The sequence below is a fragment of the Mesocricetus auratus genome, unplaced genomic scaffold, assembly GCF_017639785.1.
Source record: "Mesocricetus auratus isolate SY011 unplaced genomic scaffold, BCM_Maur_2.0 Super-Scaffold_100004, whole genome shotgun sequence".
Taxonomy (NCBI): Eukaryota; Metazoa; Chordata; class Mammalia; order Rodentia; family Cricetidae; genus Mesocricetus; species Mesocricetus auratus.
Window position 1 is genome coordinate 27,782,967 of NW_024429189.1, and position 13,073 is coordinate 27,796,039.

At 40.3% G+C, this 13,073-nt stretch overlaps 1 protein-coding gene across 13 annotated transcripts in view; it reads right to left on the minus strand.

Annotated features, from left to right (window-relative positions):
• The window catches only part of Ccdc148 (coiled-coil domain containing 148), a 261,051-nt gene that overhangs the window by 55,656 nt on the left and 192,322 nt on the right, over window positions 1-13,073 (minus strand). For all 13 annotated transcript variants that reach the window (XM_040745389.1, XM_040745390.1, XM_040745388.1 and 10 more), the window contains one exon: window positions 9,103-9,221. In XM_040745389.1, the coding sequence (XP_040601323.1) occupies window positions 9,103-9,221 (119 nt within the window). The remainder of the gene's footprint in view (window positions 1-9,102; window positions 9,222-13,073) is intronic.

The following is a 13,073-nucleotide window of genomic DNA, read 5'->3' on the forward strand; positions in this document are numbered from 1 at the left end:
GATGGATCCATATCTATCGCCATGCACAAAACTTAAGTTCAAATGGATCAAAGACCTCAACATAAATCCAGACACACTGAGCCTCCTAGAAGAGAAGGTAGGTGGCCTTGGAACGAATTGGTACAGAAGACTGCTTCCTGAATATAACACCAATAACACAGACATTGAGATCGACAATTAATAAATGGGACCTCCTGAAACTGAAAAGCTTCTGTAAGGCAAAGGACACAGTTAACAAGACAAAATGGCAGCCCACAGAATGAGAAAAGATCTTCATCAACCCCAAGTCTGACAGAGGACTGATTTCCAAAATATACAATGAACTCAAGAGGCTAGCCACCAAAACACCAAACAATGAATTAAAAAGTGGGGGTACAGAACTAAATAGAGAATTCTCAATAGACGAATCTAAAATGACTGGGAGACACAAGAAAGTGCTCAAAAGCCTTAGCCATCAGGGAAATGGAAATCAAAACAACTCTGAGATACCATCTTACTCCTGTCAGAATGACTAAAATAAAAAACTCCAATGACAGTTTATGCTGGAGAGGATGTTGAGAAAGGAGATCACTCCTCCACTGCTGGTGGGAGTGCCAACTCATACAATCACTTCGGAAATCAGTATGGCGGTTCATCAGGAAAATGGGAATCACTCTACCACAAGATCCAGCAATCCCACTCTTAGGCATATACCCAAAAGATGTGCAATCATACAACAAGAACATTTGTCCAATCATGTTCATAGCAGCATTATTTGCAATAGCTAGAACCTGGAAGCAACCTATATGCTCCTTAACTAAAGAATGGATGGAGAAAGTGTGGTTCATTTACACAATGGAGTACTACTCAGCATAAAATATGGAATCTTGAAACTCACAGGTAAATGGATAGAATAAGAAGAACCCATCCTAAGTGAGGTAATCCAGTCACAAAAATACAAACATGGTATGTACTCACTCATATATGGGTTTTATTTTTTATTTTATTTTTTTCCTTTTTTTAAATTTAAGTTAGATAGTGATAGAGCGCCTTGAGGAGAGAGTGAGGGTTCTACCTTAAAATCAAGTGACATGAGTACTGCAGAATAGGAGAGAAGTCCTGGAAAGATGGAGGTCTTGGTATATTCCATGGGGAAGCAGAGATGTTTCTAGCTATGGGGTGGTGGGGAGTCCCAGGTCTGGGGTGTCTGAAGGAAAGGAGCCAAGAGGAGCAGAAATCTTACCAGATGCATGGGCAGCTGGGGAGTCCCAGAAAGACAAGGGTTTTTGGGTGTGCAAGAAAGTATCTGAGGTATTTTCTTAATTATATTTTAAACATTTTGAAAATATTAACTTCACAGGTTGATTTTTTTCCTGGAAACAACATTTCCTGTCAGCCATTCCCCGGGTAGAAAGAGCAATGTCAAACAATTTCCAGGTCCACCACATTCTGCCCCTTAGTGAGCCTGGCTGGAATGGTGGCCCTGAAAAAAAGTGCTGAGGCAGGCATGGCACCCAACAGCCCAAGACTCATTCCTCACAGCTCCAGAATAAAGTGACTCCAGGGAAGCCCGGCATTTAGCATGCACCATGCCCTACATGACACAAGAACAAAGTGAGTTGTCCAGAAAGTGTGGGGAAACATTTATTTCTCATGGTTTGAAGGTCTTATTAGCACAAGCCAGTTTCTGCAAAAACCAGGAGCTGACAGGTTTGAGGAGAAAGAACCAAGAGGGACTATCAGGAACAGAGGTGACGTCCATGTATTGGCTGTGGTAATAGGTATGAGTCTGCACATTAAGGATGAGTGAGACTGGCTGTGTCACCAGCATATTCCATAGGGACAATAGATACAAAGGGCATCAGAGATGCAGGAGGATGAGCAAACAAAATCAGGGTTCAAAGTGTGCACCAAGTCCACTGTCAATTCTCTAAGCAGGCAGTCTACCAGCAGCTGCCACCCGGCTCTCCTCCACCAGGAGACCACCAGGTTTGATTGCACATGTCACTGATGGCAGAGGCTACTCTGCAGCTGAAATGTGACTGGTTTTAATTTAAGAATGCCCAAAGTATAAAATGCACTCCAGATGTTAAACACTTAAGATGAGGAAAAAGCTGTAAAATATCTCATTAGTGATTTTTATGTTGGTGATATATTGAAACTACAATGTTTGGGAGGTAGTTATTGAAGTAAGTAGAATATATTATTAAAATCGATTCCACATGTTTTTCATATTTTAGGTGGATAGCAGAATGTTATGGTTAGATGTACACCAGTGTTTTGCACCCTGGAAAGAGGCTGGACACAAAGGTAATTAGGAGAGTCAGAACATATGTCAGTCAGTCATCCCACCTAAGCCTCCATTTGGAGGAGGCCACTTCATTATTAATAGATATTATAATTTGTATTCCCCAAAGATATCAACTGAAATGACATTGTTCTGAAATGAGAATGTGAGATGCTTTTTGAAAAATATACATGTGTATGCATGCCTGTACATGGATGCAGATGTGTAGGTACCATCAGAGGGAAACCTTGAATACTGGTCCTCTCCTCTCATGGTATTTAGACCCAGTCTTTTGTTCACTGTTTATTCCAGGCAAGCTAGTCTGTGATCTTACAGAGACTCTCCTGCCCTCTAGTTTTTTTTTTAACTTTTATTGATTCTTTGTGGATTTCGCATCATGCATTCCTTTCCCACTTTGCAACCTCCCCCACATACAAAACCAAATTTAAAAGAAAAATCAAAAGCCAAGCAAAACAAAGAAACAAACTAGAAGGAGGAAGAGAAGGAGGAGGAGTAGCAGGAGGAGGAGGAGGAAGAGGAGGAAAAAAAGAAGCAGCAGCAGCAGTAGCTATATAGTCTGGCCTGTTGAAACACACAGTTTACCCTTCAGTCCATTCATCTTTTCTTGTAAGGGTTCATTACCATGAGCCATTGGTCTGCACTAGGCCTCTGGTTTCTACTACACCACCAATAATGGGATCTCACTGCGGCTCCTCTTAGATATCCTGCTGTTTTGGATCCATAGGTTCATCCCCTGCATAAGCACCAACATTTCATAGATTTGGTGAATGTTGGTGTAGGCTAACTCATAAGCCTGGTTCTGGGCCTGGGTGGTAGGTAAGTTGGTCAGCTTGATAGCTTTCCCTCATGGTCACTACTGGATGAGCTCTCTGGCACTGCCTCAGCTAACTGCTCCAGGTAGCAAGGAGCAGGGTCGGTTCTTCTGCCCTCAGGTCCTCAGATCTGGGTCTCCCTTGCTCATATTGCCGGGGCCAGCTCTACTGCTTTGACCAGGCAAGGTGCTGGGCCCTCTCTCCAGATTGCTGTAGGGAGTACATGAGGGGTGGGTGTCAATTCTGCTCTCATGCCCTCAAGTCTGGCTCATCTGTGACCCTGACAACAAGGTCAGCTCTAGTGTCCTGCCTCTATCTTGTTCATGGTTTTGCAGATACAAAGCATTTGGCTTGAAAGAGGCTTCCAGAGAAAAATCCAACCTTAGGTGTCCACACTCCTACAGCTGACACCCTACCCACTGAGCAACCTCCCAGTTCAGGAGGTAGCGTTAATGGAAAAGTTTCCTTTTCCTTACCCTGTATTTGGAGGTCTAATGAAGAAACTGAGATCAGTTAGTGAGAGATCAAGGACCCCCTACTCTTCAAACGGGGTTGGGGGGGATTCAGGAAGTGAGCAATTGATCTTTAGGAACTGATATATTACATATAAGCTTTGAGTAATGATTTTAAAAATAATACTTATGTTATATTTATCTGTTATCAATGGGAAAATATATTGCTCTGAAAAACAGAAGGTAGAATCAAAGCAAAATAATGTTCAACGATAAAATGAGGAAATCGATGATTCACAGATGAACCTCAAAAACATTATGCTAAGGAAAAGAACCCAGATGCATTCCATTTGTCTAAAGTGTTCAGGAAAGGCAAATTTATTGTGACAGAAATAGATTAGTGGTTGTTTGTGGCTGGAAGTGGCACAGACTCTAAAACAAGTGACCAGGAGAGATCTTTATCATATGACGGAAATTACTGACAAGCTGTCACCATGATGGTATGATTCTATAAACATGAAAGACCACTGAGGCATACGCTTAAAACAGGGGACTTTTCTGATACATAAGTTGTTTGGCAGGTAAATCTTTAAAAAAAAATAAAGCTGGGTTTACTGGCTTCCAATAAAGTATTCCAGAATTTTGCACTTTTTTATGAAAGGTCATGGAATGTACAGAGTATACCAATAGTCACTGATTTATTGTCAGGACAATCAAAATAAAATGAAAGATACCTAGAAATAAGAGTGAAAAATATCAGAATTTTGGCCAAAGATACACATGAAAGATTACAGGCAAAAAAAGTGGATTGTAAAATAAGAAATTAAAAACAAAATAACTAAAGCTTTCAACCCAAAATAAGGCAAAAACCAATAAACAACTGAACTGTCCATGTGGGCATTCACCTCAGCAGGGTGGTTATCACCAGGCTAAAGGTGGCAAAAACCAAATAAATTTCCTGGGATGGAAATCCAAGTCTTGACAAGTAGGGAAGGAGAAGGGCAAATACAAGGAATAAATTATTGAGAAGATGCAGGAGTAGAGTCGTCTCATACACAGCTCTCATTAAAGGCTGCAGAGAGAAACCAATAAACAAAAACCAAATCAGCAAAAATCTTTTAGCCACTTGCCAACAGGGTCAGTCAGTAGTCTTAGCAGGCGCACAAACCACACGTATTGGGGTACAATACACACATACACACACACAAACAGATAAAGAGAACATGTTGAGGAGTGGGGAGTGAGAAGAGAAAGTTGGGTTGGGTTGGGTATGTCAAAGGCAGATTGTACAGATGTATGAAGATGTATAAGTAAAAGATATTAAAACTACAACAAAACAATGTCAACGATATTCAAGACTGGGTTTCTTTCTCTGACTTCATCTTCAGTGACATGAGTTCCCAAAGTGAATTGATTTCAATACCTTGTAAACACCCTAGTTGTCACCCCCACAGCTGCTATCTTAAGGCAGACTTTTTCTTTTCACCTAAAAGGAACTTGAAATTACCTTTTTGGTCACAAGTGTCTCCCTCAATGAAGTTAATTTCTAAACTTTCACTGGAAAAAAATCTATGAGAACCCAAGAAAAGCAAGAACCATAAAGCTATTTTGTCAGCATGCTTCTAGATTGGAGATTAAATTTTATGTATATATTAGCTTTCCTTAACACTATTTTAATGCAAAAAGTCAACAGAATCTGTAAAGAAATTGGCATAAGAGCAGTTATTTTTGAGAATACTTGTCCTACTAGACAGTGCAAGAGAGTGATTGAACAGCATGGGGTCCATGAAGAAGCATAAATAGAGATCAGCTTTTATTTAATCTAATTGAGAGTCCATATGGATATAAAAGTATAATTAGAAATGCGATATATAATAAAAGTGTTATATCCAATCAAAGGGTAAGGATGAATCATTACCAATTGGTTCTGAAATAGTTAGCCATCAAATTAGGAGGAAAAAAGGAAGCTAGACAGCAAGCTCACATCATTCATGAATATAAATCCCAGATGGCTACATGGCTAATTTTTAGAAGAGTTATGAATAGCATATTCCCTTTTTTAAAAAAGATTAGGTGGGTTTGATTTGAGAATTATCTCCGTGGATCATGTGAAGGTTGCTCCGTGTTTTGACTCTGTGTGCCGTGGTTCAGGAGGACAACCTTTTTCTACTTAGTCCTTCTGCAGCAGGGGCTGATGACACTTCACTGTCAGACTGGCCCCCTTTTCTAATTGCTCAAATGGTATTATTTGCTAACAGCAACCACACATCACTAAGGTAACAGACAATCTTCAGTTAGACAAACACATTTTGTTTTTTCCAGATGGTTACATTGAACATGTCTGTCCCAAATTCATATGTGCACACCTTCATTTCCACTAGTTTTGAGAAAGGGTGGAGCCTTTAAAAAGGCCATGGGTACCCTTCTAGGAAAAGACATCAGACAGCTTGTCTTTCCCAGCCAGTGAAGGGAGTCTTCATGAGAGGACTGCTTTCTGGAGGCCAGGGAGGGGGTCCTGATCACAATCCTGTTCCATTTTGGGTTTCTAGCCTCTGGAGCTAAGAAAAGAAACCTCAGATTTTCAAACCTCCCAGTGAATACATTTTTTCATTACAGCTCTAGCTGACTAACACAATGGTACTACATTTGGAAGTACACTGAAGGTTTGTTTGGTTTTCTTACACTTGTATTTTTGCCTGGGTACATATAGATAATATGTATGTACTTTGTTAAATAGTTGATAATAGCAATGGATTCAAGATAAGACATTGCATTAGGACAGGCTTCAAGAAGCAGCTTGCATTAATATAAATAGTTTCATTTCTGTAAGAGTTACTTTATTACTACATGTTTAAAAATATTTTAAAATTTAAATATTTTGACAAAAGTGCATTAGAAGCATCTTGTCATTTTAAAAAGTTAGTTTGTACAAAACACTTATAATGAATGCTCTTGTGTTCTATGTCTTAGGCAGTGAGTTACAGTCAACATCGATTTTGATCACTTGAAGTAAGTACTATTTATTTATTCATTGTACAAATGACAAACTAAAGCACAGAGACACTAGCTGTGAAAGACAAATTCAAGGCTCTCATGGCAACACCTTAGTTCTGGAGTCTTGTCTCTCAAGCTCAAGAATGTGTTGAAAATGGGGAATTTGGAATACAGAGGCTGGAGGAAACTGACAAAATATTTGAATAAAATGAGATGTGGATGTGATTGCCTTTTTGCTATGTCAAGCCACATGAAACCTTCAACATGCCACTATTTTTAACCGCAAAATGAATGTTTCATATTTTCCACCCATCAATTTGTTGATGAATGTGCTATTTTCATGAACCTTCATCTTGCCTCTCCAAAGCAGAAATAAGTAAATGAGCAGTTTTCAAACACTTGAGGACACATCTGCAAACCATGCTGGCAAATCTGGAAGCTAATATTTAGACCTTCTTAATGTAGTGTGAACAGAGTTACTTAGGTTAAAATATCAAACAAAATGTTTACTGTATTATATAATTAGAGAAAACTATTTAACCTATCTACCAAATTTCTTAGGCCAGAATGGTTACAGATGAATATAGCTTCCGGTCATTGTCAGAAGTGAAAGTTTTTTATGGGTTAAACTACATCTCAGAACACAGGATGAGAATTATGTTTCTATCTACATCACTTTTTTTTTTTGAGGCAGGGAATCATATCCTAGGCTGGCCTTGGATTCGCCATGTAGCTAAGGATAACCTTGAACTTCTGATCCTCTTGTCTCCGTCTCAAGTGCTAAGATTACATGCATGTGCCACCACACCTGTTTCTCGTGGTGCTTGGGACTGAACCCAGTGCTCTGTAGATGCCATTCAAGCCTTCGTCCAGTGCTGCTACATCCCCAGCCCACAAAGCAACATGGAGTTTTTTTTCAGAGAATTATAGCTTGGATATATCATATTTGGAAGCCCTTCTTTGGTGGTTTACCATTGGTATGCAAGGATTGGCTTCATAATTATTTAAATCTGCATTATTCCATCAAAGGAGTTTATATATATACATATACATACATACATATACACACATACACATACACACACACACACATATATATATATATATATATACATATATATATATATGTTAAACACACACACGTTTTCCAGTAGACAAGACGGAGTCTTGTGGAAGGTAAACAACTGGCGTCCCCAAGGTCGTACACTCTTCAAAGCTGAGTTAAGAATAAAATCCCGAGTTACAGTTCCTGGTCCTTGGTCCTTTCACTATGCTGTAATATGGCTATTTTTTCCTGTTATGTAATACACACTAATCTGATTTTCTTTTTCTTCTTTTCAGCTGAAGCTCTGAATCAGCTAATCTTGATAATTACTAGGACAGGAAGACTGAAAATGGTTCTGTAATCAGAGAAGCTCCCTGCTATGAAAGACGTTCTATTAGAAGCATGTCCCAAATGTTGGAACTCCACATCTGTTCTGCTTTTCATACCCCTTAAGTTCCTGTAGTTCTTTTCCTGGGGAGCTTAAATGGCCCAACCCGCCTTCTGACCACTACCTTTGCATTGCCCTTTGGTGAACTGCTATTTGGAGGCTCCCATTAACTTCTTGCTGAGCCACAGCACGGCTTGTCCCAGGGTAGGCACCATGGCCTTCACTTTGTGTTTGCCTTTTGGTTGTCTGACCTCCTGACCTTGAGCTCAGGCTTTGCTATATCCTTGGTTCCATACTCAACTCCTAAGGGCTGAGATAACCCAAAACAATATGATGATGGCCCAGGAGATGGCTAGGACAAGGAGCACTGATGACTCTAGGGATGGGCTCCAATTCTAACTTCTTCTTCCATAGGAACTGGTCCTCAGTCCTAGGGACTTCCTTAGTGTCCCCTTGATCCCTTTATGTAAACAGTGGTTTCCTGATAGAGAATATATCTCTTTATAGTTCAGATATTTCATTTCCAGATTGTTAGGATTTTTACTGTTTTCTTTTTGGCCCTGATACAGTAATCTTTAAAAAAAACATTGTTTTAATCTCTTGGTGTAACTCATAAAATAAGAAGACTGAGCTCATTATCTCAAATGTCCTTCCCAGCTCTGTAGTTAATTGTAGGAAATTCTAGGGTGCGCTTTCATACATGGCATTGGTGAGTTCCTTGGAACATCCAGGCAGCTCTCTATGATTGTGGATTGTCTTTCGCGGCCTCAGTCACAGTAAGTGGACGCCTTTCTTATTAAAATAATGGCTTCCTCCTCCTGGGTCAAAATATTAAGTCACAGCAGCCGCCAGTATCATTTCATGCACACAGTGGGCAATCAGTTGTCATAAAATTCTCTGTGAGATCTTTAACTAGGAAGCCATCAAAGGAACAAAATGGAAAACTGGAGGCTTAAGTATGAAAGTGAGAGTTTAAACTACATTATAGAAATCATTGTATCCATTTGTAGATATAAATATTGAATGACAACATTCAGTGTGAAAGACCCTGGCTCTGATATTCTGAACGTAGTGCAGATGGTGCTTTCTCTGCTCACTGTCTCGGTCTCAAACCCCTCCCTTACCTTTCTCTGTCTTTCACTGACTGATCGGCCATTAATGTCTTCAGTTCTTCTAGACGCTGGAGATCTCTCATTTCCATTTCTTGCCACTTCTGTTGTTTCTCGGCCCAGTATTTCCTTATCTGTTGTATAAATGTTACATCAAATTTAAATTAACATTAGCTAGAATGGAGGTGGGGGCGGGGACAATAACATAATCCAGTTGCTCCTACAGCAAAGATTGAAATGGCATTTCATTTCGTTTTTTATTTTTTATTTTTGGTTGTGCTTTAGGACTGCCTATAAAATATTGGCAACAGAAAAAAATAAATGAAAATGTAAAGGCACAAGTCTGGGGAAAGCTCCTAGCTTAACGGTTTCTGAAGTGGAAATGTAATGTGTGCTGAGACCTAGGTTTTAATCTATGGCTGAAATCATTGACTCTCAAGGAACCACAAAAAAAAAAGAAGAAGAAAAAGCACAAAGCATGTTACCGCCTCTGAAGAATATAAGCTACCTGTTATCCAGGAGTATTTTTATCCTCTTATGGTAATGCAGTCTTTAACCAATATAGCATTAAAAACTATTTTTACCGTAAAAGCATGGGTTTATTTATGCTAATGGACAGCAGGATGCTGAGAGCTTTATGCTCCCGGGGAAGTGGCAGGAGATGGGTGGGAGGAAGGAGGGAAAGAGCGAATTAACACGGTTGTGGTAAAGAGTCGTCTCGACCTATGCGGTAAAATAAAGGTCGTGTTGCTTGGGTTCACAAAGGTGGAGAGCAGTGTTCTTCCTGAGCCGGCTTTACATCTCTCAATGGAAGCAAGCTGTGAGGCCATTTGCAGGGAGACAAACCATTTCAGGGTTCCACTGCATGCTCAGGCCACTCAAGTCAACAGAAGCCCCTTCTACTACTCTAGGCTGTCATACTGCTGGCTCAAAACACTGGGCCCTGCCAGTGAAAGACAGGGTGACACCTCAGTAGGGACAGGCAGCAGTCTGCAGGGTGGCTGGTTAGCTTCCCAGTTTGGATTTGGAAAGTGAAGTCATTTCCCTGCTGGCCCTGGCAACATGGTCCCTGCCCTGGGAGCCTCTGCAGAAGCAGCTGAAGCTCCTGGCCACAGTCAGAGCAATGCTGCAGCCGCAGGGGAAGATGGATGGTGTAAGGTGGTACCCACTCAACATGACTCAAGTTGGAGTTGAAAGAGAGAAATCAGAAAGATGCCAACAGCAAAGATGGAGGGAGAGGGAGCAAGTGGGAGTGGGAGGGAAAACAGTATAGTCCTCATGATAAATGCCAGAAATCCCCAAGTGCCAGGCAGGATAATAGTTACATCAGCTCCACTGTGAGTACAAGTGATCTTTATACTTCTCTGCATTATCTTGGAGTTTTGTTTTGTTTTGCAATAAATGTCTTTCATTATCACGGTGGTGCTGCTACTTCAAAATCAAGTTTGAAAAAGCACATATTTGAGATGAGAGAACTTTCTCCTGGGTCATACCAACCCCATGACACGTGCTTACTCTTGGCATTGGCCTGGAAGGAAATGCATAGCTCATCCTGCCGACAGGCTGCTGAAGCCGCTCATCTCCCACTCTACTGGGTCCTTGGCTTTGATCAGAGAATACGATGTCCCCCTTCCCTCCCTTCGTCCCTTCTTTCTTCCCTGCGTGCCCCTATTCTTCCTTCTCTTCCATTTATCCTCTCTCTTCCCACCTCTCTCCTTTCTTCCCCCCTTTCCATCTCAATGCAGTCATTTACAGTGCTTCCTCCTGAGCTGGGTTCAGGAAACTCAGCGCCAGGATCTGAACGTTTCCTCCCAGCTTCTCACTTCAGAGCACCCCTTCCTGCTCTAACTAGAACCCTTGGAAGAAATGCCCACCCTCTGACACAGCATTCTGAGGGGGGGTGATTTTCATTTGTTATTAACTATGACATCACGAACACTATCATATCTTCCTCACACGTAATTCCTCCTACTTTCCACTTTTGTATTGTCTGAATATCGCACCCTTTGCCTGTTCTTGTCCAGGTCACCCCCAGGTCCTTGTCAAGAATTCAGACACCCTCAGAGTCATAACCTCTGTCTGTCTACAAGTCTGAATTTCGTTTCAACCTGTTATTCTTATAGTTTGAAGACTTCTAAAGAACTGTGTCCTCCTTCAGGATTCGATTGTCATTGGTGTTCTACTCCTAAAATCTTAAATTTTATAGCAATAGACCCTGAAAAGAACTAACTCCTCTCCACCTCAGTCCTCTGAGTTCTAGCTCAGTAAAGTTTAGTTTGGACCTCAACAGAGGCTTTGCTAACTGCTATATCCTCTCTCCCACTTGATGGCCAAACATGTGATTTACTAATCTTGGTACTTCTGAGTGTCTTCTAGAACGTAGCAGTACTTAATAACCATTTGATTAATGATGCAACTGTATGAACAAGTACCAAATTCACGGCTTTGGTGGGACCTTCAGCGACAATTATTTTCTTAATGAATTCTTGGCCATTAGCTCCCAATGTCTTCACAATGTTCCAAGACATGTTCTCTATGTTCTTCTCTGTCCCCACCTGGCTTTCCCACTTTTCACAGGGCACGTGGAAGCTCTAACCTTTCTTATTATCCCACCAAGGTGAGGAAGGGCTGCCCTTCCTTCAGTGGCCATAAGTATATGGTCCAGAGACTCAGAGAGACCTCTCCCCCAGGTGAAGTTCTCCATTCATAAATCTCCCTACTTGACAATTCATTCCACATCAATTCTCTGTGCTGTTTCCTTCTCTGTAATACAATTAAACACATCCAGTTAAAATGTTTTAAGCTGGGCAGTGATGGCGCACGCCTTTAATCCCAGCACTTGGGAGGCAGAGGCAGGCGTATCTCTGTGAGTTCGAGGCCGGGCTGGACCGACAGCTTCCAAAACAATACAGAGAAACCTTGTCTCGTAAAACCAAAGAAAAATGTTTTTAAAAAACTATTTTTAAACCACTAAGATGGCAGCAACATGCCATTCAAGGTTCTTTTTCATTAGAGCATCTAAGGCTATTTACTGTTTTCCATTTTACATCTATATTATTCCTCACTCACAGAATTCTTACCTCTGTCTTCCACAGGGGAGGGATTTACCAAGCAACAGGGAAACGCAGAGCAATTCTAGGCCAGTAGTAAATCCAAATATATCAGTAATGATCCAGGCAAACTTGTTGCCTTCACTGGTGACTTACAAGGAATCAGATCAAACAATCGGTTCAATTCTTATTTAATCAATAATTAGCATATCCATATGTTTCTATTAACCTTTGTGTCTATTGTTAAAACATTATTGACTTTGGCACTCTTTGTCCAATAAATATTTATTAAGGACATACCTGGAGCCATACACTGTACTATTAACTTAGGATATGGTATTCATAGCAATTGTCATATACTGTACTATTGTCATACACTGTACTATTAACTTAGGATATGGTATTCATAGCAATTGTCATATACTGTACTATTGTCATACACTGTACTATTAACTTAGGATATGGTATTCATAGCAATTGTCATATACTGTACTATTGTCATACACTGTACTATTAACTTGGGATATGGTATTCATAGCAATTGTCATATACTGTACTATTGTCATACACTGTACTATTAACTTAGGATATGGTATTCATAGCAATTGTCATATACTGTACTATTGTCATACACTGTACTATTAACTTGGGATATGGTATTCATAGCAATTGTCATATACTGTACTATTGTCATACACTGTACTATTAACTTGGGATATGGTATTCATAGCAATTGTCGTAAAAGTGGGACTTAGTAGAGGAGAGACACAGTAAAGAAATGAATGAATGACAAGTAATTACATATTCTGTTAATTCATAGGAAGGAAATAAGTAGGTTGATGATTCAGAATAGTTTGGGTGGCATTATCAGATGGCATTTTCAGATGTCTTCAACAGGACATTAGGAGGAAAGATTGAAAGATGAGCATGAGACAG